The sequence below is a fragment of the Eublepharis macularius genome, chromosome 9 (assembly GCF_028583425.1).
Source record: "Eublepharis macularius isolate TG4126 chromosome 9, MPM_Emac_v1.0, whole genome shotgun sequence".
In the NCBI taxonomy this organism is placed as follows: Eukaryota; Metazoa; Chordata; class Lepidosauria; order Squamata; family Eublepharidae; genus Eublepharis; species Eublepharis macularius.
Window position 1 is genome coordinate 21,228,318 of NC_072798.1, and position 25,250 is coordinate 21,253,567.

Below are 25,250 nucleotides of genomic sequence, written 5' to 3' on the forward strand. Positions count from 1 at the left end.
ACACTCATGTTCCCATATGCACTCACGTGCACACAAAGAGGCAGTCCCCATGTATGCCAAACAGCCATTACCCAATCTGAGCTTGGGGTTGGAGGGGTCCTTAGCCGACCAAACCCAGACTGCCCAATCACAAGGTGACAGCATATCAAAGAGATGTTGATGTTTTCTATCCCAGTTATAAAATCTGCCATTCCAGGTGAAATGGCCACAGCTCCGCCCGGGAGGCTCCACCAGGCTATTCCATCATCATAAAATGCCAAGCTCTGTTTGCCCATCTGACTACCTGCTCCCCAATCCAGGACGAAAGGTCAGGAAGCTTTTTTATTTTTGAAGTCACAATGCTGTGTCCCCTTAAAGTAGGTCCAGAGTTGGCTAGTCCCAAGCTCTGATTGGACAGACTGATGCCTGTCTTCAGAAATCTGAATAATCCTGGCTGATTTTATCCCATTCCAGTTCCCTAAATCTGCTGCTGTTGCTGCTCTACGAGAGGATTAAAAGGCTGGCAGTGGATTATGTAGATACTGCTGCTTCTGCTGATTGTAAAGTCCCCCTTCTAGCCTGCAGTTCCTGCAGGGCAGAGAAGCTGGACTTACACCCACTGGTCTCCTTGAGGGCCATGGTGCAGTGGATTTCCTTGTGTTTTCCCATCTGAGGGAACCCGGCAACTTCTTGGTGAACTTTTAGCTGCTGCTGTTGGTCCCCCACTCAGGGAACTGCAGTTCATTTGGAAAGAGGTTTGAAGGAGAAGCGATGCCATAAGATATTGCAGGGCCTTTGATTCTCCACCCTCATCCCAGCAAAGCACCATGTTGGGGCCTGCTTATGTGATGATAGGACTATCCTTAGAGGAGGAAGAGTGGTAAAGAATCTCAGTGTCTGTGCAATCGAGTCGGCTGCTGATAGTTTTGGTGTGGAGGATGCGGCCAGGCTTTTTCCTGTGGCTTTTCCTCTCATATAACTGCCTCCTGCCATTCACCAAGTCCCAGACAAAGATACCACTTGAAACGTAAGTGTTGTACCCTTTTCCTCACATCCCCTTGTATATGCAATAAAGCCTTTGTCATCCCCATCCTGCCTCTATTGTTCTTTGTATGCATTCTCTCCTAAGGATGGCCCTTTCCTTTCATGGAAGTAGTCTTGGACTTGGCTGGCTTGCCCATCCTTACCTTTTATTGTATGGCTTGATCTAAATGTGCTGTATATATACCTTTCATACATGTATTCCCTTCTGAATCTGGTGTTGAAGATAAGTGGGCTTCCTCCCATTCATCTTAGTTTTGTTACCTAGCCCCCTTTTTGTACCTTTCTGTAATGATTTTTTCTTCTATGTGCAATTTACAGTGGTCCACATTTAATTAAATATAAAGCACTTTTTAAAAATCCACTTAATGTTTACTTGCTAATATGCAGAGAGGTTGCTACGCATACAGCCTCTGCAATTTACTTGCACAGTCTATGCTGTCAGTAAAACCAAGATATAACCAGGCATTTGTTTAGCTAAGTGGAACTCTAGTGCCCATGGCTGATTTTAGTACAATAAAACCACAGAGGAAGAGGTTTAAAGGAATCAGTGCTGTGCTCAAAGCGACTAGTTTATTCAACCAAATACCTAATTCCAAACCAGGGGCAAAAATACTGAGTGGACCAGTAAAATAGCTAGCAGCCCTGCTGTTGGGCTCACTAGAATACATCATGGATCACATCCCTAAAAACTGGAAAATATTCCTTTTCACAGGAACTACATGTATAGGCTGCCCCCCTCCAATTTACAGAACACCATTTTCTTAACAGTTCCCCCAGTGTAGTGCTATGGTCGCAGCCCTTTTTTTGTCCCCCACTAGGGTTGCTAACTTCTGGTTGGGAAATTCCTGGAGATTCGAGGGTGGGGCCTGAGGAGGGTGGGGTTGGGGGGGAGGGCCTCATCAGGGTATAATACCATAGAGTCAATTCTCCAGAGCAGCCATTTTCTGCCGAGGAACTGTTCATCCTCCACCTCCAAATCTACAGAAATTTCCCAACCTGGACTTGGCAACTTCAGTTTTTAGCTGTGTGAGGGAGGGAAGGACAGGTACAAACAGACTGCTGGTATTCCAACAATAAAAATAATTTGGGGCAAACCACTTTCTCAACTTCTATTTCTGTCATGCAGAGGCCTAGTGACGTTACGCTGAGGAGCTAAATCAGTGTCTGTGCTCTATATCCCTTCTGACTTGTAGCTCAGAAGGCTCACATGTTGACTGAAAGCTCAATCATACCAAAAAAAATCCTTGCATACTATATAGGAGAATCCTTCCACTACTTAACTAGTTTCTGTGTTGAAGGGTTTTTTTTAAAAGGAGGAATACTAAATCATGCAAGAACTCACCTACAGTGTCATATAGGGGCTAGATATAGGTTTATTACCACAGGAAAAAAAATATGTCATAACATCACACTGTTAGAGGGAAACAAAAGGCAGCTGTAGGATAGGGGTTAAATGGTTGCCAGGAGCCCTTGGGTAAACCACTCCTCTCATCCCCAGCTCTCCAGCTGTATTGCGGGAGTAATAATAACACTGGATTTGTTCATTGCTCTAAGTGAGGCACTAATCTGTCTAGAAGAGCAGTATATAAGGGCAGTAGTAGTTGTTGTTATTGTTAGGAAAGGATTCATGTGTTCTATTTTGCTTCCCATCAAAATATGCAGATGGTACTAGCTGGTTTTCAGCAGGTTGACTCTGTAATTTTAATTCAGTTTACTATTCTAATCACAACGATCCTTCTGGTAGTATCTACATTATTAGGAGGATTGTGAAAGATTGGGTGGGTACTATTTAGAACTGGCGTAAAGTTGTATTGTGTCACGTCTTAGCCACTGTGGTGTAGTAGTTAGATTGTCAAACTAGGGTTTGGAAGAGCCAGTTTTGAATCCCCACCGTACCATGGAAGCTCATCGTCTTTTTCAGCCTAACCCACCTCACAGCATTGTTATAAGGATAAAACCAGAAGGAGGGGAGAAGGTTTGTGAGTAGAGATGGGCACGAACCACAAAAAAACGAACCATGAGGTTCATGGGTTTTGGGTTTTCACAAACCAGGAACCATGAACTGGGGCAAGTTTACGAACCAGTTTGTGGTTTGTGGGGTTTAAATGCCCCTTTCCGGCCACTTAGCAGCGGCGGGGAAAAGGACATTTGACAGGAGGATGGCCGTGGGCCCACAGGGCAAGGTAAGTGTGGGTCTGGGTCTGGGGGGGTGGGGCTGGGGGTAGGGCTGGGGGCTGGGGTTTGGGCAGTTTAAAGGGTCCTTCTGCTTGCAAACAGCAGGAAAAGTTTATATGGCCATTTCCATGGGGAAATGGCCATTTAAACTGCCACTTTAATATGACCCAAACGAACCAGTAGACCAGTTCATGGAAGTTCGTGGAAATGAGCTTCCATGAACCACTGGTTTGCGAACCACGAACTGGCCTGGTTCGTGCGTTTTTTGGGTCGTAATTCAATTCGTGCCCATCTCTATTTGTGAACTGTTTTGGAGAAAACTGGGGTATATATATCTAAATAAACATCTTCATTTCAGAAGGGGAGAGTGTGAGTTGTAATGCAGATACCGCCTTATAGAGGAAAAGCCAATGGGTGTAATTACATCATATCTAGAAAAAGAATTCTCTACCAGGTCCATTCTTACAAAGTGTTTAAAACAAAAACTATTTTTTTCCTAGAAATTTTCCTCACCATTTTTCTCTTGCTGGCAAATATTTTATGGTTGCTAAAATATTTGCCAAATATTAATAAAATATTTGGTATCTATATTTGATCTTCTAAAATATTTGGCAGTATTTGATAATGACATGCAGTTAAATTTCATATTTAACTGCAGACAGATAATGGCATTTAGTATCTGACTGCATAGCTGGCATACAATTCAGTATTTAAGGTTTGACTGTATTTGGCATTTGACTGCAATTATATTTACTAGAACTGAGTGACGCACAAAGACAGAGGACATCTCATTTTCCCCTCCCTCACTATTTCCCCTTTCTGCACCCTGAAATCTCCCACATCTTCTACCCTTTTCTCTGTTTCCTTCTCTCCTTCCTACCTTCCAGTCAAGCTACCTTTATATGCCCACAATTTCAACTTTCCTCTCTCCTGTTCCCTTAAGCAGCCTCTCTCTGGGAAAATTATGTGTGGTACCAGCTGCTGGTCTGGGCCAGGCCCAGCTGTACAGTGCTGGCTGCTGGGCTGGGCCCAGTTGCGCAGTGGGGAACTTGCAAGGACATGTGGGGTGAGGGGTCACCTCACTTTTCCCTGTATCCCCTTTCCCACACTCCTAGTAGCCCCCATATCCTCACCTTTCCCTCCTTCCTTCTCTCCTTCCTACCTACCAACCCGACTATCTTTTATCTACCCTCCAGACTGTAGTTTGCCTTTCTTTCCAATGGGGACCCAAAGCAGCTTACATCATTCTTGTCTCCCTCATTTTATCCTCACAATCTTGTGAAAATGTATGACTGGCTCAAAGTCACGCAGTGAACTTCAGTGGCAGATTGGTGATTTGAACCAGAGTTTTCCAGGTTCTAGTCTGAAACTTTAACCACTATACCACACTGGCTTTTGTAGGGTAGCTGCTGTTGAACAGCACCTAGCTGCTGTATCTGGGTGGGTCATGCAAGTCAAGTGGTAACAAGTTGCCAGTGGTTGCTGCTGAGCCTGGTTTTTGGGTTGCCAGGTGCCCACTGGTGGAATTTAATTTAATTTAATTTATTATATTTATATTCCGCCCTCCCCGCTTTTCGCAGGCTCAGGAAGGCAAACTCCCAGTGGTTTGACCCTTTGCTTAATGATCGCTGGCCTCACAACTCTAGTGCAAGGCCCCCAGGCTTGGCCTGGCGACCCTCATGATGCCTGCTAAAACAACCAATAGATCCAAACTACTAATCGTGAGTGATACCTGCTAAAATGAACAAATAAATATCTCACATTTTGAGGTAGAATTTCACAGGCAGAGTCAGGCCCATGATCGCATCTAAAATATCGGGTGGATGTAGCTCGAAGGCGGTTGAGGGTGACAACACTGAACCTTGTCTTCACCTATTTGCTCTTAAACCTGCATCCTCCCCTCCCCGCCCCCACCCAAGAACTTTTTCTTCTAACTGTGTTCCAGTGTAAGAAGAAAGCCTGGCTAGAAGAAAAGCCATGACAAGAAAGGAAAAGCCATGACAGAAAAGCCATGAAAGGCAGGAAAAGTGATAGGCACCCCCATCTGTGCATCTCTTTGGGACTTTAACTTGCAGTCCCCCCTTCAGATATGATAGAGGGCAGACTAGCATTTGAAAATACATGTCCTTTGGACTTGAAATATATGAACATTCTTCCTCTTCAGTTTATGAAACCCATCCTTCCATGGTCCATAGTAAAATGTCTCAAGGACCTGCAGTAATTGTGCAGTCAATAAGAATCTTATAAGAAAGCACTTTCTTCCTACATCTTGGGGGTGGGGGGTGGGGAGGGTTAGGAAGGCAGCAATTCACAGTGTAGTATTTTGGAACTGATTAAAGTAAAGAACAGCTTTTTGCCTCCAAGGATAAATATTGTACAGAAACACAATTTAGCCTCAAAAACTGAGAGGTATAAAAGATTTGGCTGTAGTCCTGCACATGGTTATGCTGCTTAAATCCTACTGAAGTCTAGGGATTTAAGCAGCTTAACTGTGCTCAGGATGGAAGGCAGGTAATATGCGCTGTGGATTTTTCATCTTTGAACTTTATTGGCTTTTTTGCCCATCACACTTAACAACATGAAAATACGGTGAAGCGTGTCAGATTGCATAGCAACTCCCAGTTGTTCCCTTTCCTCTTAAATGCTCTGCTCCTGCTCCTCTTTTTGCCTAGAATGAGAATAACCTAATGACAGCAAAGGAAAGAAAAGGGATGAGAGTGGTAAGACAAAGGAAAAAACATAAAAGGGAGTGAAGAAAGAGGACTGTGCTATCTGATCTTCCCCTTTATAGAATACAGCGGTTAAGATTCTCTTACACTATCGTGTACAGTTTCATTTGCCCTGTTTTAGAGTATCTCTACATGAAACGCCTCGGTGCATGTTTATCAAGTGTAAGGAGACTCAATGTTAGCTGGGAAGCATAGTTTAAAAAGACAGGGCTGGTGGAGATCACTCCTCAGAGGGCTTGTTAAATTCATCTCCTCCCCGAAGGCTCTGTCAATTTCACCTCTCTAGTCTAAAACTGTGTGAGACTGCAACAAGAGGACAGCGAGGAATGGAAATGAGCTGGAGCTGCCTTCCAGAGCCAGGCTTGGACCTGGAGAAGTTATAATGGGCTGAAGTTTCTCTTCTGGCATTTCACAGCCCTTTCACACAGCTCCAGTGTATAGCAAAGCCTTTGCCCTGCCACCAGCGCTGTCTTTTAAAACTACCCTTCTCGGCTAACATAGCATCTCCTGAAACGTCTCGCGTAGAGAGACTCTCAGAGACACAAAATGGTGTCATAGTAGTTAGACTGTTGGAATAGGATCTAGGAGACTCTGGCTGCAGTCCTAATGACACTTTTCTTGAAGTAAGCCCTATTGAATAATACGAGACTTATTTCTGAGACTTATTGCTTGGGATTGTTGCCTCTGTCATGGAAGCTGGCTGGGTGACATTGGGCCAATCGCAGCCTAACCTACCTGAAAGATGCATTCTAAAGACAGAATGAAGGAGAAGGGAATGATATAATCCACTGCGGGTCCCCTCCCTAGGGAGAAAGGTGGAGTATAAATGAAGGAAATAAAGGATGTAAGATTTGAGAAGAGCAACAAAAATTGTCAAGAAGTTGGAGGAGGTTCTTAGTTGCTTCTTAGTTACAGCAGGTGGGGGAGACATCTTATTTGGGATACAGTAGAGATTTATAAAATGATAAGCAATGTGAGTGACTTCATGGAGAATTTTCTCACATTCAGAAGTATAATTCAGTGTTAGCCACTAAAATCGATAATTATGTCCAGAACCATAGAGATAACCACTAGCATAGACGGCATTAATCATTCACAAGAAAATTAATACATTGGTGGATCAATGGCTATTAACCATGATAGCTAAGCAGACTGTACATGTTCAGAGTCATGATGAATCTCCAATAACCAGGTGCTAACAGTAAACTATAAAGGATGGTCTTCACCTTCAGGCTGCCCCTCCAAGACCGTGCACTCGTGCTCCTGGGCATGGAGAGGTGCCAGCATGTAATCAGGACTCTGTATTTTCCAGTGTTGTTATTATTATTATCAGGGCTTTTTTTCAGCAGGAATGTGGGGGAACAGAGTTCCAGAACCTCTTGAAAATGGTCACATGGCTGGTGGCCCCGCCCCCTGATCTCCAGACAGAGGGGAGTTGAGATTGCCCTCCGCGCCATGTGGCGCAGAGGGCAATCTCAACTCCCCTCTGTCTGGAGATCAGGGGGCGGGGCCACCAGCCATGTGACCATTTTCTCTGAGGGCAACCCACTGAGTTCCACCACCTCTTTTCCCAGAAAAAAAGCACAGATTATTATTATTATTTATTACATTTCTAACTCGCCCTTCCCGCAAGCGGGCTCAGGGCGAGGTACAACAGAATATAAAAATATAATACAAATATTAAAACCATAAAACAACAGTTTATCATAAAATCAACAAACACATAATAACTGTCCCAAGATGGGGTCAATTCCAGATTCCTGCCCATCAACATACAGGAGGAGGGAAGTGGACAGATAATGTACTGCAACCCATAAGTGGGTCAGCAACGAATGGGCATTACATAGCCCCGTGCTGTACCCATATGTTGGGCAGCCGGCTGGTGGACACTGTATAACCCCACACTTAGTGGGAGGCTGGTGGGAGGCTCAGTGAGGATCTTATGCTGGTCTCAACCATATGCCTGGTGGAACATCTCTGTCTTACAGGCCTGCTGAAATGATAGAAGATCCTGACGGGCCCGGGAGTCCTCAGACAGAGAGTTCCACCAGGTTGGGGCCAGGACCAAAAAGGCTCTGGCCCTGGTTGAGGCCAACCGAGCCTCCCTGGGGCCAGGGACCACCAGCAGATGTTTTCCAGCTGATCGGAGTGTTCTCCGGGACACATTTCCATTTCACACAGAGGCACCACACATGTATACTTGTGTATGCGCACAGGGAATGCTGCAGACATGGGACTAACCATACAAGTAATGGGGATGGAGCCAGAAGGCACAATCTTGCTCCTTTCTACATGGCCATTTCCACACGGCTTACCTTCCCTTGGATCGACCCAGAACATCGCACAAAAACCACGGAAGATCAAGCTTTCTCGCGTGAGATTTGCGCGACATCGCCCATGTGTTCAGTGATATATATTGGAAGAAGATATTCCCCATTCTGCCAGTGAAGTCCTTCCTCACATGCCTGCTCTCTGTGCCCTGCCTTCAGAGGTGACAATCATCAGAGAGAGGGCTTTTTCAGCCGTGCTTGCTGGATTTTTAAAAGTTTATTATTTGTTATCTTTTATAGTGTTTTATATTTATTGTATTTTACTTTATAAGCCAACCTGACCAGGTTTTCTGGAGAGGCAGCACAGAAATTTTCTAAACAAATAAATAAGACTTCAGTCTCTTAAGGCATACCCTGTATACTTATGCATGTCCTCTAATAGATCCCACACATTTCTCCTATTCATGGTCTTGTGCTTCCATCTTAACACTGTCCTTCCTTGCTAGTCTTTTCATAATCATAGTGTGTGGCTTTGCTTATTTGCCACATTTATGAGCTCTGAAAAATACTATGGCTTTTTGAATTTAATGCACAATTCAGAATTATTAGCATTTTCTGTCTCATACTTTGAAATCTTATCTGCATTTTGTAGGTACAAACAGGTTTCTGATTAAAAGCTATTGGCCATACGTTAAAATGAACCTGCCCTTGCTCCAGTTAGGAGACATTTGAGATGGCCTTTTATGGCCAAATCTTCTTTTCACTTTGCACTGTGGAGAATTTGCTTTTTGTCTGACCTGCACTGATACTTCCATTAGAACCAGGGGCCCCAATCGAAGATTCTTTCGAAGACATCCTCACACTACCAAAGTCTAACGTATATACCATATTAAAAGCAAATCTCACATGACTTACCTAGTTCTATGAATCCCCAAAGTGACAACAATAATAGCAAATCACATGACTTACCTAGTTCTATGAATGCCCAAAGTGACCATAACAACAACAACATTTGTTTTATATACTGCCCTTCAGCATGACTTAACACCCACTCAGAGTGGTTTACAAAGTATGTTATTATTATCCCCACAACAACAAACACTCTGTGAGGTGGGTGGGGCTGAGAGAGGTCCTAGAAGCTGTGGCTGACCCAAAGTCACCCAGCTGGCTTCACGTGGAGGAGTGGGGAATCAAGCCCGGTTCTTCAGATTAGAGTCCCGCGCTCTTAACTACTACACCATGGCCTCCAGAATGCTGTCTCCCTTAGTCCATCCATCTCTTAGCAGTCCTGATAGCAGGAGAGGTTGCTTGTGTGCCCGTCTGTTCCATTGCATACATATAAAGCCCAGTAACTTCAGCAGGATGATGACATCATCAATCTGCGCTCTCATGGAATACTATGTCCAAGAGTATAGCGGCAGCAATTGCTTAACTTTTGATTTCTGTTTAACAGGGCCAGCCCAAAGCAAACTATGATTTTAGCATTCCCTTCAATAAAGAGAAAAGTGAGAAGTCTAGAATGTTTCACTTACTGGACACTCAAAATGAACAACGTAAAAACAAAAACAAACTCTTCAAGAGCGCTCCATTTCCCCATCATGGCAGTTATAGAAGTCCAGAGTCAACAGATGGAGAAATTAAAGAGGCCAACACCAAGCTTCCCATCAAGCTGGTAAAGGTGTATCCTCCTGCTTCTTGGGTACTCCTCAAAGTCTATTAGTTTGCCTAGTGGTGGAGATGTCCCTGCTGTTTAATGATGATGGCTGGTACATGCACAAAATTTTCCCTCACCCCTCTCCTTTCTGCTTTAGCTTTGCAATGGCTAATTCTGTCCAGCTGATTCTGAAAGATGGAGGTAACTGACTGCTGACTGTTCTTTTTTCATATATGTAGAGTGAAGTCTTGGGCTGATAGTTTTGGCGCAGACCTGTATTACATCGTCGCAAAATACTCCGGCTCTCTATTATTGCAGAAGGTAAGTGCTAACTTAGTAATATATATATCTGCAACAAAATTTCATGCACACATTCTCTAATTTCTCTCTGTTTTAAATGGTTTGTATTATAGGAAAAAAGGAAACATTAGGATGTTTGTTGAGCTTCATCATGATCATTTGAATTCATTTCCAATTTTTTACCCTCTAAACATAAGGATATTGCACTACCAGCAAGGTCACCCCAAAAATGTTGTGTTCTGTCCATTTGTAACTCTTGCCACATTTCATTTCGCTTTTGCTCACATTGTAATCTGCATAGGTTTTCCATTAACATACATTTCCTCCCCTTCATCTTTAGGTTTTGGTTTATAATTCTTTCCCTATGCTAATTCTTTTGTGAAATTGTACCTCATGAACTCAGGCATGCAAATTCACCCCAAATCGGAAGCAGTTTGACCAAATGTGTATGAGAAAAGCAGGGAACCATGAAAGAGGATTGCAAAGCAACTTGCTTCTGGGTTTGTGAAGCAGCTGGATTCAGCTTTTGTTTAAAGAAATTAGCAGAAATTACTAGCAAAGTATCTATGGTAGATGGGTACAGCTGTGCAAAACATGCATTTAAAAGGGGGAAATGAAGTGAAAGACAAAAGATCTGATAATGTTATTTATTTATTCTCTATAAAACATTTTCATCCCACACTGCAGTTCTTGAGGAGGCTAACAACATTTTAAAAATATAAAATCAATTTTTAAAATCAAAGTATATACAAAATGAAACCAGTAACAAGAAGGAAGGTCCAATTGCCAACTAAGAAAGAGAGTGAAAGACTTCAGCCCTAACCAAGTATGTCAAGTTTTGTCTCCTGCCCCCAAGAGGCAAAAAGTCACAATGAACCCCTGCTGCTTTTTTCACATATCAAACTCCCAGTCTGAGCCTTTCAGCAGTCTGAGTTCAGATGAACCGTCTTGCTTCACAAAATAGGCCAAGCAAGGTTTTACTTGGCTTACTCTGGAGCATGGGTTCCTACCACACCCAGAATCAAGGAAGACATTTTCAGGTCTTCACCAAACTTATTAGGTAATGAGCATAAGGATGCCAGCCTCCCAGAGAGAGTGGGGAATCCCCACCCCCACCTTTCACCCCCTGGTCCTGCTCACCTGGTTGGTGGGGGGGAAAGAAGGGGGGAGGCAGCCAGGGACCTTGAAGCATGAGATGAAATGGTACACGCACGCTCTGGAACTCCTGATAACATCACTTCCAGTGTAAAACAGGAAGTTACAGGGGCTCAGTGAGACCAAATAATTAACAAGAAAACTCTATGTTTGGGGCCAGTTTTAGGGATCCCATTTTACAACGGAAGTGACATCACTGGAGAGCTTCCAGAGTGCGTGCGCATTTTGCGTGCACATGAGCAGCACAGATTGGGGCCTGTACTCCCCATCCCCTAATTTCAACGTAAGGGGGCAGGCAGTGCATGAATAGTTACTCCCACACGTTCTTTCAAGATACATTTATTTATTTTATTGGATTTCTATTCCGCCCTCCCCACAAGTGGGCTCAGCGCGGATCACATCATTTAAAAACACAGTAACATAATTACATACAATCATTAAAAACAGTATAAAATCATTAAAAACATTATAAAACCTCAGTCAATTATAATACAAAATCAGGGTGGTGGACAGATCTGATGGGGAGGTTTAAATCATTCTCCTCCTCCTCCTACAAGGCCGGTTAGGGTTGCCAGCTCCAAGTTGGGAAATTCCTGGAGATCTAGGGGGTGAAACCTGGAGAAACCTGGAGAAAGTGGGGTTTGGGGTGGGAAAGGACCTTGGCATGGCATAATTCCATAGAGCCCACGCCCCAAAGTAGCCATTTTCTCCAGGTGAACTGATCTCTGTGGTCTGGAGACCAGTTGTAATTCCGGTGGATCTCCAGCTACTGCCTGGAGGCTGGTAACCCTAAGGCCGGTGGAGGCCTGTCCTAGCCTCAAGCATACACCTGGTGGAACATCTCTAATTTACAGGCTCAGTGGAAAGATAGCAAATCCTGCCAGGCCTGTGAGAGTAATCAGAAAAGGAACACCACCTAGACCCCCCTATAAGCTTGCCTCAGTTCCTTACCATACATTTTGTGCTCATTTTGAATAAATTTTAAAAATGTAATAAAGCAGAACAGTTCATGAGATAAGAAAAATGTGGATCAAACGCAGAGAAAATTAAATAAATAAAAAGCCCTTTAAGCTGAGCTTTCCCCCCACCCCCATTATCATTGCTGATCCAAGATCCAGGAGAGGGGTAGCTGTGTTGCCCTGTTACAGCAAAACAATAAAAAGTATTGTTGCACTTTGAAGAGTTGAAATAGATCTATTGTGTTGTAAGGTTTTGTGGACTGTATTTCCAGATTCTTATTTTCCTTCTGAAAATATCCCTCCCCTGGGATCCCTTTGGCCTCTTTCTGTACATTTTTGCTCTCATGCTGGCTGCAATGAGATTATCCAGTTACCCCTACTGTCGCCCTAACGTACCTTTCATCCTCCAGTAGACTGAAACCTGTTATGCATGCTTTTGCTGGCATTGGCTAGGCAGGGAGGTTTGCCGGTCAGGGAAGGAATTCAGCCACTGGGAGCTGAAATCATCTCCTTGGCAACTGTGCTTTTTGCAGCGATAGAAACAATACAAGGGAACCTCACACATCTGGGATCGTGCCGTTTTCAGATATTACACTAAGAAGGACGTTTGTGTCATGTGGGTTTTTTTTAAATTTACACAATAAAAAATAAATACATTGCGATAGCACCTTTGCCTGCCTCCTCCTCTCTCCCATGGCTCTATCATGGGGCAGATGGTCTTCTGGCTGCAGTGGTGATAGAGGAGTCCCCGTCTCATTGGCATCAGCCATGAGTTATTAATATATATGCCCATCTGAGAGGATGCAGGGAAGGCCTGCAACTTGGAAAAGACTCCCAAATTTGTCATGCATGAACAGCATGTGGCAGGAAAAAAAGTGCTTGTGTAATACAGATGACTAAGCAACCACATAACAGGAAAACATTCTTATTTACATTCTCTTAAGAGAAAAGTGTAAAGCATTTGAAAAGTCACCCTTGCTCTAAAAAGCACAGGCATTGTGCATACAGGCACTCCTTAACCCCCACATGTACATTCTCACACATTACATTTTTTAAATTTCCATGGATCTATACATATGCAGTAGAGATGGGCACGAACAGCAATACGAACTTTAAAAAACCACCAACAGCCCAATCTGCTGTTTGCGAACAAGCTGTTCATGAGGCCCCATTCTAAACGAACAAGTGGTCATTGCAAGCCTCGTTCATTGCTGTTCATTGCTGTTCGTCAAGCCAGACAGTCTGGCACCTGCAATCAATTCCCTTGGCAACTTAGGCAGGGATTGTCTGAACTCTGTCTGAACTCCTGCTGTTGCCCTGGAAACCTCAATCTAAGCCCAATTTAGCTTGACAGGCAGGTCTTCCTTCCAAGTGTGGACTGCAGCTCCAAATTTGTTACAAGAGGAAAAGACCAGAGGGGAGGGGGGCTCCCAGCTCTGGCTTTCAGGGAGAGACAGCTGCTGTTAGAAAGACAGGGAGAGTGCATTGGAACTTGAATTTTCTTTGTGTGTGGTGGGATAGGGATCTACCCCTTCAGGTTCCAGGGCTGCTGCCAGGCTCTGGGGCCAAGCTATAATTTATTATTGGTACCTTTCCTGCTGCCTGCTCAGGTAGGGGTTCTGGGAGTGGTGCGGTAGGGATCTACCCCTTCAAGTTCCAGGGCTGCTGCCAGGCTCTGGGGCCAAGCTATTATTTATTATTGGTACATTTCCTGCTCCTGGTCAGGTAGGGTTTCTGGGAGTGGTGCGGTAGGGAGCTGGATGGCTGGAGGAGAGTCTGCTGGCCCCCATGAACAATGAACAATGAACATGTTCGTGAACAGGATCATGTTTGTCAATGTTCATTGTTCGTGGATGGCAATGAACAACGAACACCATGTTTGTTTTTTCTGTTTGTGCCCATGTCTAATATGCAGGTACTCCTCACTCACTACTGGCCACAGACATTCTCTGTTTTACTCTCGTGCTTCCCAACACAGAGAAGCATTCTGTCTCCACCAGCACCACTCCAGCATACAAGCATTTTCTCTTTCCCTCCAGGCATTCCCAAATACACTGCCACACAGGCACTCTTACTGTTTGATTTATCATGGCATTATCTTTCTCTCTTTGGCTCCCTCTCTATAAACATATAGGTGCCAATGTGCAATGTGCACAGGCATTCTTTTTCTCTTTAATTCTCCCCAACACAGTCTTTTTCCCCCTTCCCCCATGCTCCCTGATTGACCTGCTGCTGCCAATCCTCTGATGGACTGCTGAACAACAGCATAGTGGAGTAACAGGTGTTAGCAGAGTATGTAGCTCAGTGTGTGAATGCATGCCGATGAGATAATAAGCTTATATGGAGATTGTTTCCTTTAGTAAAGAAAATAAGACTCCTTTTATTTTAGGAACTCCACTCAGGATAGGAAAGAGAAGATATATGGTCCTAATTTATCTAAGCTAAGATGCGGATGGATGCAGGAAGCAAGCCCTGTATCCTCCATGTTTACAAGATGGAAAGAAAATGTGTGTGCTAGCAAGGGAGAAAGAGAAAAGAAGGAAGCCCCTGAGAACAGCAATCTACATACCAAAGGGATAGCCCAAGCAGGAAGGTGGGATGCACATACCTCTCTACCTCTCTGTCTCTATCATATGTCCCTCTCTGTAACCGGAGACAAGGAGCAGTGTAAAGTCCTTAACTTCTTCCAACAGGAGATGGGAATCAGGGAGACTCGTGGCTCATGTTCCTCTCAGTCTGTTGTCCCATTCTGTTTCCATCATCTCCTTACTTGCTGGACCACAATAAACTTCATAACAATATTATTATAAACTGATTTTAACCAAACCAGCAAGGCCACCCACCCTGAAATATTTCTGACTTTTTGACACAATTGAGATCAGAAAAAAATGAATGTGTTTTGCTTATGCAAAAACTGTCACATGAATAGATTGATTCTCTGCTATATTTCAGACTGATAGGACAAATTGTTTTAGTTTTATGATGAATAGAATTTTCAGACAATAAAAAAGTAGAGCACCATTTAACCAGTGCGCCTTAATTTATTGTCCCATAGTTCCATAGTTTAAAAAAACCTGCCATATCCAGAAATCCTGTCCTCCAATAATACTACATTTTACAACAATGAAATCAGCTAGCTTGCTTCTCTGTTGAATAAATAACATTTTAATTGATTTAGTTGAAGTTTCCATTGTTCAGCAAGATTATTTAGCTTCTACAAAAAAAGTTTAATAGGAGCAACCTCTTTAAAAACTTAATGTATGCCCAGTAAGGATGTTAATTTATCCAATATGTCTGTGCAGTTCTAGTAGGTATGGGAGCAATTAGCATTTAGTTGCTGGCATTTCCTTTATGTTTACTAGCCTTATCACGGAATACAGGGCTGGTGGCCTCAACCCAGCTGAGGGGAAGAGCCAGCAGAGCCCCATAGGCCAGGGCCGTTTCCAGATGGCTTACCTGCACCCGCAACGTCGCGCCACGTTGCAGGGAAAATGCGAAATATTGCGTTTTCTCGCGCGAGTTTTGCGCGATGTCGTGGAAAACTCGTGCGAGAAAACACAATATTTTGCGTTTTCCCCGCGACGTGGCGCGACGTTGTGGGTGCAGGTAAGCCATCTGGAAAGGGCCCAGTTCACACAATTTACAAAACTGGCAAGTGAGGGAAAGTCCCCCAGTTGCCCTATAAAGCTGCCACCAGTCCCTTGGTATTTCCCCAAAGCACAAGAGTGAAAGGACACACTCCCAGTCTGTAAGGGAATTAAGCAAAGCAAAGCCAGCTCTGCAAGAATGGTTTTGCAAGGTAGTCTTTATAGCAAAATAGTTTTCTGGTAGGTGGTTCTCGAGGGGTTATAAAAAGGAGGTTTTCGCTGAACGATTTAAGGCTTTGAGACCTCTAAGTCAACAAACCACACAAGAAATATAATAGCACTATTTTATTTAAGGTTGCAAGGTCATAATAAAGACACGAGACAGAATGTGAGGATAAAACAAAAAATAGCTATAGCTTTATAAGCTCTAACTACATATACCAGTAAGTCAGCAGAAATAAACCCAGGGTTGTCACAAAGGCTCTAATCAAGAGGCAAAATGGTTAGGCTTCTCAGCAAAGCAACAACAAGAAAGGAAGTGAACCGAGGCGTAATGAAAGTACAAAATATAATTATAATATTAGAATTAGTCCACAATGAATACAATACTTGATTATCAATGGTAAGCATCAAGGTAGGACATTCAAAAGGGACTCCAATGAGATACAGAGATAATTTTTCAGTTCCAATAAGCCCGTAGTAAGTAACTGGCATTCCGAGGTGATGATAACTGTTGCGGCTATAATCAGGCCATGTAATCCTACAGCGCTAGAGATAAATGATGTTCCGAGATGGTAACAACCGTTCTGGCTGTAATGATCTTCAGTAGCGATGTCAAGAATTACAGTACTAAGAAAAATGGCAACGAGCATAAGCCGGCAGTTTTCCACTTTCTCGTTTCAGAACAAAAATATCCTTCCTCAGGCCACAGTATCTAGAGAAACAAATTTCAAACAACACTAGTAACATGCCATAAAATAAGTTCAAACATCAACCATATGCCAATCAATTACTCACATACGAAAACCAATAGGATAATTTTCCACGAACAATACAGCAAGTGATCCATCAGTTTGCGACTCCCCTTGTCTAATAAAAAAATTGAGCATCAAACCGGATAAAAAATAAATAAATAATAGGTGACCTGTTATTAGTATTAATCTGTACATATTGGTATAGTCATATAAGGATTATTTAAGATGTATTAATTCGTGCACATTGCATTTGTATATTTCATATGTATTTATATACCGGCTGAGTGCAATATATGGTTATGTATCTTTAATTTCCCGGGTTTTTGCACCCAGTACTATTACCAATTAATTGAAGGGTAACTTTATAGGGACCTAGAGGAAATGGGATATTACCTGCAAATTGATGGATCACTTGCTGTACTGTTCGTGGAAAATTATCCTATTGGTTTTTGTATGTGCGTAATTGATTGGCATACGGTTGATGTTTGAACTTATTTTATGGCGTGTTACTAGTGTTGTTTGAAATTTGTTTCTCTAGATACTGTGGCCTGAGGAAGGATATTTTTGTTCTGAAACGAGAAAGTGGAAAACTGCCGGCTTATGCTCGTTGCCATTTTTCTTAGTACTGTAATTCTTGACATCGTTACTGAAGATCATTACAGCCGGAACGGTTGTTACCATCTCGGAACATCATTTATCTCTAGCGCTGTAGGATTACATGGCCTGATTATAGCCGCAACGGTTATCATCACCTCAGAACGCCAGTTACTTACTACGGGCTTATTGGAACTGAAAAATTATCTCTGTATCTCATTGGAGTCCCTTTTGAATGTCCTACCTTGATGCTTATCATTGATAATCAAGTATTGTATTCATTGTGGACTAATTCTAATATTATAATTATATTTTGTACTTTCATTACGCCTCAGTTCACTTCCTTTCTTGTTGTTGGTTCAATTGTTGAGGAAGTGTATATTCCCCCCTTGTTGGTGATTTTTCTCAGCAAAGCAACCAGGTGGTCGCCTGAGCTTCCATCCAGTCTCAAATTAGACCTCTCACAGGACGCACAAACAAGATCTGAAGGTCCAGATCTCTGCCTCCAGAGAGACGAGACTAGACCTGACCAGCCTAATCTGGAATCCATGTTGGATAATTGGTTTTTATGCCATTTTGGTGTCTCAGTGGTGTGGGGCCCTACAACCAATCAGGCAGCAAAATGCTGATGTCACTCACAAGAGGGATGAGACCAAGGCTGCAGTCCTTGGCACCAACCGTCAATCTTGCAGATGCAAATTAGTCAGGGATGTTAATTGGCTCAAGACTATACATGGAGGCTCGCTCTCTCTAACAGCAGAACACGTTATCTTATCTCCAAGGTCAAAGCAAGCAGAGACTTTGGAGACAGGCTTCTCTCAAACAGCTACTAGCAAGAGAAGTGTGTGTGCGCGGGGGTGGGGGGAATTGGGCTAAAGAAATTTTCCTAGCAAGCAGCTAAGCTTCTTGACCAAAGTTTCAGGAGACATAGTCTTTGTATACTTAGAAAAAAACCAATTATTTTCACAAGCTTTATTTACAGATCGCAGGAGAATTTACTCGTATAAAGAATGGTTTGACAACTTTTGAAATCTGCTTTTCCTTTGCACCATTTTAACATTTGTAGTTCAATTTTAAATTTATTGCCCTGCTTCTTTTTAAGCAATAGAGCTCAACGATCACATTTCTGGTGCCCCATTGCCTAGAAAGGTGCTGTGCTAAGAACTCCTTAGCTGCCCGCCCTTCTTCCCCAGATTTGTGCCTTCCTTTTCTAAAGCAAGCTCATAAATTCTCATTGGGGCGTTTCTTCTCTGACACATGCCCTTTGACATTACTTATATAGATCATTATTCTTTTTCATGAGAAGCACAACTGCCAGGTATGTATGCAGAATTGTTGTAGCATAACTCAGTTAATTTTAGCACTACCAAGAAGATTTATCCCTTTTTGGTGCATGTCGTTTTTATGGATCCTTGTTTTTACTCTGCTGGTTGTTTTATGGGTCCATAACGTTCTACAAAAAAAGGCCTCTGTTTTTATTTACTTTTTTAAGGGCTACCAAAGTCTCACAAAAGATGTTTGATACAGTCTAGTCTGGAGAAAGGATAAGGGTGAGGAGCTTTCTGAAGGGAGCTGGATCACCTGTGTATGAATCAATGCTGCAGTCTCTTGAGTCCTTTAAAAAATCCCTCCAGTGCTATGATTGTGTCTATTTCTGGTTGGCAGTGAACGTGGTTTTGCCTGGAAATATTGCTCTGTTGAACAGTCTTGCCTAAGCTAATCACTCACTTCCCCTGCTTGGCTGCTAAATTTCATCATGGGATTGGAGCATCCCACTTAGGTGGCTTGAGGAAGCAACGTATATCATCTTTGCTCTTGTCCTCATTTCTGTGTTATCACACATAGGGTACTGCAAGCAAGACATCAAATTTCATTTAACAAATCCTTTTCTTTCCGTAATCATCAGGGTTTGACCGAGAAAGCAATAAGTTTGCCCTGGCACCCGCTTGGATGACTTGACAATGAACCTGGCATGATGTTGCCATTCTGAAGCAATTGAGTTTTACACATTTATTGCATAAGAATGGTCCATTGAGTACAGAAATAGGTTCCCTGTTGCTAAGCCAAACTGATGATGGTAGACTCATTTGTTTAAGCATCTGCCCCAATCATATACTGGCAGGGGGGCTTTTTTTTTTTATAACAAAAATTGTGCATCGGTGAGGGTTAACCTTCCTCCCACTCATGGCTTACAGTTTGTCCTCCAAGTCTCTGTTCTTTTCAGCCAGGCTTCATTATTAGAAGGGAGATTGACTAGGAGAAAATTCCTGGTAGGAAAGATTACACAGAGGTAGCTGGCATGTGCTTTTTAACCGTGTGTCACTTTAGCTCTAAAATTGGACCTCACATCTGTTCTGTAATTGGGATTGGCTTGGATTTTAACAAAGAAGTCTGTTGCTATCACATCTAGTTTAGCCTTTTTAGGAAGCTGGTAAATCAAAGAACAAAACACAGTGGGGATTACACATAATTTGGGAAGAACTGTGAAAGTGTCAATGAAGGTGGGTGTCTATTTCAAAATACTGTATTTGCCCAAAAGGAAGATGGCTCTGAATGTGCTGAACCCCTCCCCCACAAAGATTATGCACCACCACCACATTCAGTTTATATACTGCCCTTCAGGGCAATTTAACGCAGTTTACAAAGTATGTTATTATTATCCCCACAACAATCACCCTGTGAGATGTGGCTGAGAGGGCTCTGAACAGCTGTGACTGACCCAAGGCCACCCAGCTGGCTTCAAGTGGAAGAGTGAAGAATCAAACCTGGTTCTCCAGATGAGAGTCCTGCCACTTAACTATTACACCAAACTGGCTCTTTGGTGTTTTTAACAGCACTTCCTAGGAAACAAACTCAGACTGCCTTTCAGTATGAAAATAACTGGAATTAAAAAAAAATATTTCAGATTTCAGTGGTATGGATAAAAAGTGATTACTTAGGGTTCAGAGGCCCACACTTCCAAAGTTAAATTACACAAAAGAATTAAGAGCGTTTGATGTGAGAGTTTTCTTTATACCTATAATAATTACAGCAGCGTTATCAGCACAGGACAAATGCTTACTCTTGTTTTAAAGCAAATGGATTTGGCATGGATACCTTGCTCATTTAATTGTTTCTAACAATAGTATGTGTTTTTTAAAAAAATACACAACCACTTATGTTTATTCCTTCCCCCCTTGCAGACAAACTGTTCCTCCTACCATCTCTTATGTGCAGATTGGTGAGATCTGCTAATTCACTGTAAAACAAAAGTGTGCAATTCTTCTACAAATTAACCACTGCTGTTCCATGCAGTACATGAAACTGAGTACATGAAATTACTTAAAATAACTAGCCAAATCCAGTGAATTGGAATAAACTTTTACAGTGTGTTATTTGTTACGTGTTAATTCAGTATTGAAATATGTTGATTATGCTCTCATATGCTCTCAATATGTTGAGACCCAGTTTGGTGTAGTGGTTAAGAGCGCGGGACTCTAATCTGGAGAGCCGGGTTTAATTCCCCACTCCTCCACTTAGAGCCAGCTGGGTGACCTTGGGCTAGTCATGGTTCTCTGGAGCTCTCTCAGCCCCACCCACCTCACAGGGTGTTTTGTTGTGGGGATAATAATGACATACTTTGTAAACCACTCTGAGTGGGCATTAAGTTGTCCTGAAGGGCGGTATATAAATCGAATGTTGTTGTTGTGTTGTTGATATGAATGGCAGTGGATTCAGGTTAGGAGATGCTACAAAATCTACTATTCATTTATTAGTTATATGTTTTATATGCATTACTTTTGAACTTAAGAAAATTCTCCAAGTTGAACTACAAAGTCAATTTTCAATAGAAAATACAAATTTAATAACAATTTTGAAACAGATACCAGCTGAACTGAAGAAAAAAGAAACAGCAGCACTGTCACTGTCTACTAGGGAAAGTTTTAATACATGAAAAGTTCTTTTCTGTTAGCAGAAGGCCCAGATTATGGTTAGAGGACATATGGTACAGTGCCACAGTGACCTTTCTGACACGAAGCAGGTCTAGATCTGTTAGGTGGGCAGCCATTTTGGTCTGCAGTAGAACAGTAGGATTTGAGTCCAGTGGCACCTGAGAGACCAACAAGATTTTCAATGTAAGCTTTCAAGAGTCAGAGTTCCCTTCTTCAGACACAATCTGGTTAGACTCTGGCATAGGGACTGAACTCTCCTAGCACAGGGAGTTCCAAAGGGTAGGTGCTATAAGCTCATATCCTAACTAATCACACACATGAAAATTAGGAACATGGCTCAAGGCTTCCATTGAGAGCAGTGAACAGACAAATAGACTAAAATTGTTTCAGGTGGGTAACTGTGTTAGTCTGTAGTAAAAGAACAAAATTCGAGTCCAGTAGAACCTTAAGGACAAACATTTTCTGGGGTATGAGCAAACTTCACCTCATATGAACACAGACTAAATAAGAGAGTCTACCCAGAATACAAAAATACCTATCTATTCATATAATAGGAATCAGGTGCCTGAGTTTTACTGAGGCAAATGGAAATAGGTCACAGTTAATTACAACATGTTCATTTCTATTTATTGCTGCATTAAAAGCACACTTGAAAATTAGGATGTGTACAGACTTAACAAAAAGGGAGGGGGAATCACATTATGTTTTCTCCAGTAGGGTGAGACCAGCTTCCTCCCGCATTTGGAATGCCCGTGGTAGATATACTTTTACTTGTTTCAGGAAATAGCAGCTACCCAGTGTGGTTTCGGACCTAAAAAACAGCACAGGAGGCAAGACTTAAACTAGTCTCCCCTTGTGTCTCACGGCCAGGCTACAAGTGACAAATGACACAGGTTGGACACTTGTCAGCTCTTCTCAAGTTTTGATGGGAAATGTAGGCAGCTTGGCGGAATGTTGGACAAGTGACAGTTGAAAAGTCCATTGGACAGCAGGCGGAGAGCCAAGCTGCGAGATCGGGATGCCTAAATTTCCCATCAAAACTTGAGGGAAGCTGACAAGTGTCCAACCTGTGTCATTTGTCACTTGTAGCCTGGCCCACAGTCCCAAATAAAATTGGGTCCTTGGGTGAGTGGTTTTTAGAGAACAGGAAATGCAGGGTGCCCCAGACATGGAACTGAGATTTTTTGTGTTGTGTTTTTTTTTAAAAATGCTCATATATAAGGTTACACTGATTTCCACCAATTCCCTCCTCAGACTTGGGGGAGACCGTGCCCCCACCACAAAAAAAGCCTGGTTTAAACCCCAGGCCTGCGTTCAGTAGATACGTGTGAGAGAGAGAAATGACAGTTTGAAGACCGAATTTAAAACTGAGACTGATTGAAACTGATGAGAGTTTCTAGCTTGAGTGCAGCCTTAGGAAAGTGATTGGCTGTACAGGGCTGCACTTTGGAAATCTGATGCAGTCTCTGCTGTCTGCTTGTGTAGTTACCTTCAATGAACTCTGCCTACATATCTGTAAATTAAAGAAATACTAGAAAGATGCCATAAAGTTCCAGTGTTGTCTTACCTAAAAGAAACCTGAACCTGGGGCATTTTTCCTGGAACTTCCCAACCTGGAACTGGCAACCTTAATTGTATGTCTGAACACTTATGCATGAACAGGTCATCTACTGTGGTCACCCCATTCAAATTATGTATGTATGTGAGGTTGTAGCCTAGAGGGGAAAACAGCAAGTCCTTCCTGTAAGGCACAAAAAGGCTTGCTACTTAATCATCTTGCTGCTCAATTCCCTCTCCTACAAAGGGTGAGGACAAGGGGCGGGGTTTGCTAGTGGTCCAAGGAGGGAAGCTAGTGAGCATGCTCAGGAGGAAGCATGGCCAGTGGGGGGCAGAACGGCATAGGAGGAAGCTAGCGCTCTATTGTGAACTATAATGGACAAGTAATGAAAGGCATTAAATTGCAATAATGAATAATTATTTGTACATTTGTAATTGAGCACCACAAATATACGTCAGGAAGGTTCTTGTGGGTTATGTTTCAAATAGTCCAGTGATTTTGGATGTTTACCTCTTGGGTGAACTTTCTTTCATTTAATATATGGTAGTTTTCTTGTTTTTTAAAAAAGTTGCATCTGTCCAGATGGGAACTGTTGGAAATCTTAGCAGCCTATTAGCTGTGACTAGTTTCAGCACCAGCCAGCTCCTCGCTTGTTTGTGCAAGCTCTTCTTCAACACTGATTTTCGTTGTCTCTTATGACAGAAATATAAAGATGTGGAACCAACTCTGAAGATCAAAGAAGTGGATGGTTTGGAGCTGGTGAAGAAGTTCTCTGAAGAGATGGAAAGCATGCTGCACAGAAAAGTAGAAGCTGTTGAGGTAAGCCATGATTTAGTATTTTCCCTTTCATTCTTTCTTAGCTAAGAGTGAGAAAGGAAAATGAATAATGAAAAGGAATTTAATAATAACATTCGATTTATATACCTTCCTTCAGGACAACTTAATAGCCACTCAGTGGTTTACAAAGTGTGTTATTATTATCCTCACAACAATCATCCTGTGAGGTAGGTGGGGCTGAGAGAGCTCAAAGAGCAGTGACTGACCCAAGGTCACCCAGCTGGCCTCAAGCAGAGGAGTGGGGAATCAAACCCAGTTCTCCAGATGAGAGTCCTGTGCTCTTAACCACTACACCAATCAAGCGCACTTTATGGCCTTATCAATGTTTTATAAGATATTAAAGTTCTTACCGCAATGTTCCAAGTGTGAACCATGATGCATATGCTCTGTTTTCTCAGAAGCATGTGATACAGTAGATAATTTATTTATTAGAACACATACATGCTTCTTTTTGGCACCAAGGTGACCCAAACTGGCCACAAAAGCCACATGGATACAACCACCCATGAATAAAATACAATAGAATCCAACCAAGCACAATAAAGACAAGATCCACAATAACACAACCAATGAGTAGCAGGATAAAACTAAACAGGAGCCCATTCATTATATGCCCCTATCAGCTAGCAATCCTTGAATCTATCCTAAACAGTAAAGAAAATGGGACAGAAGCGGCTCATGGGAGAGGGGCATTCCACAGTCTCAGAGCTGTCATTGAAGGCTGTATGACACGTTGTCCCCTACTGAACAGCTGTCAGTGGAGGCAGATGTTGGTAGACACAGGTATGATTGACACATGTTGGTGACCAGGTATGAAAGAAGCCATGCTCCTATAACATTTGAGAGCCAGTTTGCTGTAGAGGTTAAGAGCAGCAGGACTCTAATCCGGAGAAATGGATTTGATTCCCCACTCCTCCACTTGAAGCCAGCTGGGTGACCTTGGAACAGTCACAGCTTCTCGGAGCTCTCCCAGTCCCACCCACCTCCAGGGAGATTATTGTGAGGATAATAATAACACACTTTGTAAATCACTCTGAGTGGGCATTAAGTTGTCTTGAAGGGTGGTATATAAATCGAATGCTATTGTTGTTATTATTAAAGTTGTCTAGAGAAGGAAATGTCTGCAAGTGTAGGTCCACCTATCAAACTGTACCTGCCTAAATTACATCTTCTTCAAACTATAAAGAGAACAGCAACCCTGGTCTGCTATGTTTATTGGCTTTGATAAACATCAGCCAGTTCCACATATTTGATGTAATTAAGGATGCTGCAGATTTCTCCATGAATGTGTTTGGTAGTTGAACTTACTTGTTCACCCAGCCTGCTCAGCTGGTGCCAAACAGCCGTGAAAGCCTGCGGAACCGGTTTGCACTGGCTTTTGCAGTACTGTATATGTGCAAAGAAAGTGCAGATTCAAACCGATCAGCAGCCGTTAATGTATCTAGGGACTACTTAGATGAACACAAAAGGCTATGATTTTATTAAAACAAAGTATGTGTTTGT

At 42.6% G+C, this 25,250-nt stretch overlaps 1 protein-coding gene across 1 annotated transcript in view; it reads left to right on the top strand.

Annotated features, from left to right (window-relative positions):
- The first annotated feature begins 917 nt into the window (after positions 1 to 917).
- Positions 918 to 25,250, top strand: part of CACNA2D4 (calcium voltage-gated channel auxiliary subunit alpha2delta 4) — a 206,037-nt gene continuing 181,704 nt past the window's right edge. Inside the window, exons 1-3 of the mRNA XM_054988696.1 lie at positions 918 to 1,006; positions 10,091 to 10,172; positions 23,613 to 23,729. Coding sequence (XP_054844671.1) covers positions 918 to 1,006; positions 10,091 to 10,172; positions 23,613 to 23,729 — 288 coding nt within the window. The remainder of the gene's footprint in view (positions 1,007 to 10,090; positions 10,173 to 23,612; positions 23,730 to 25,250) is intronic.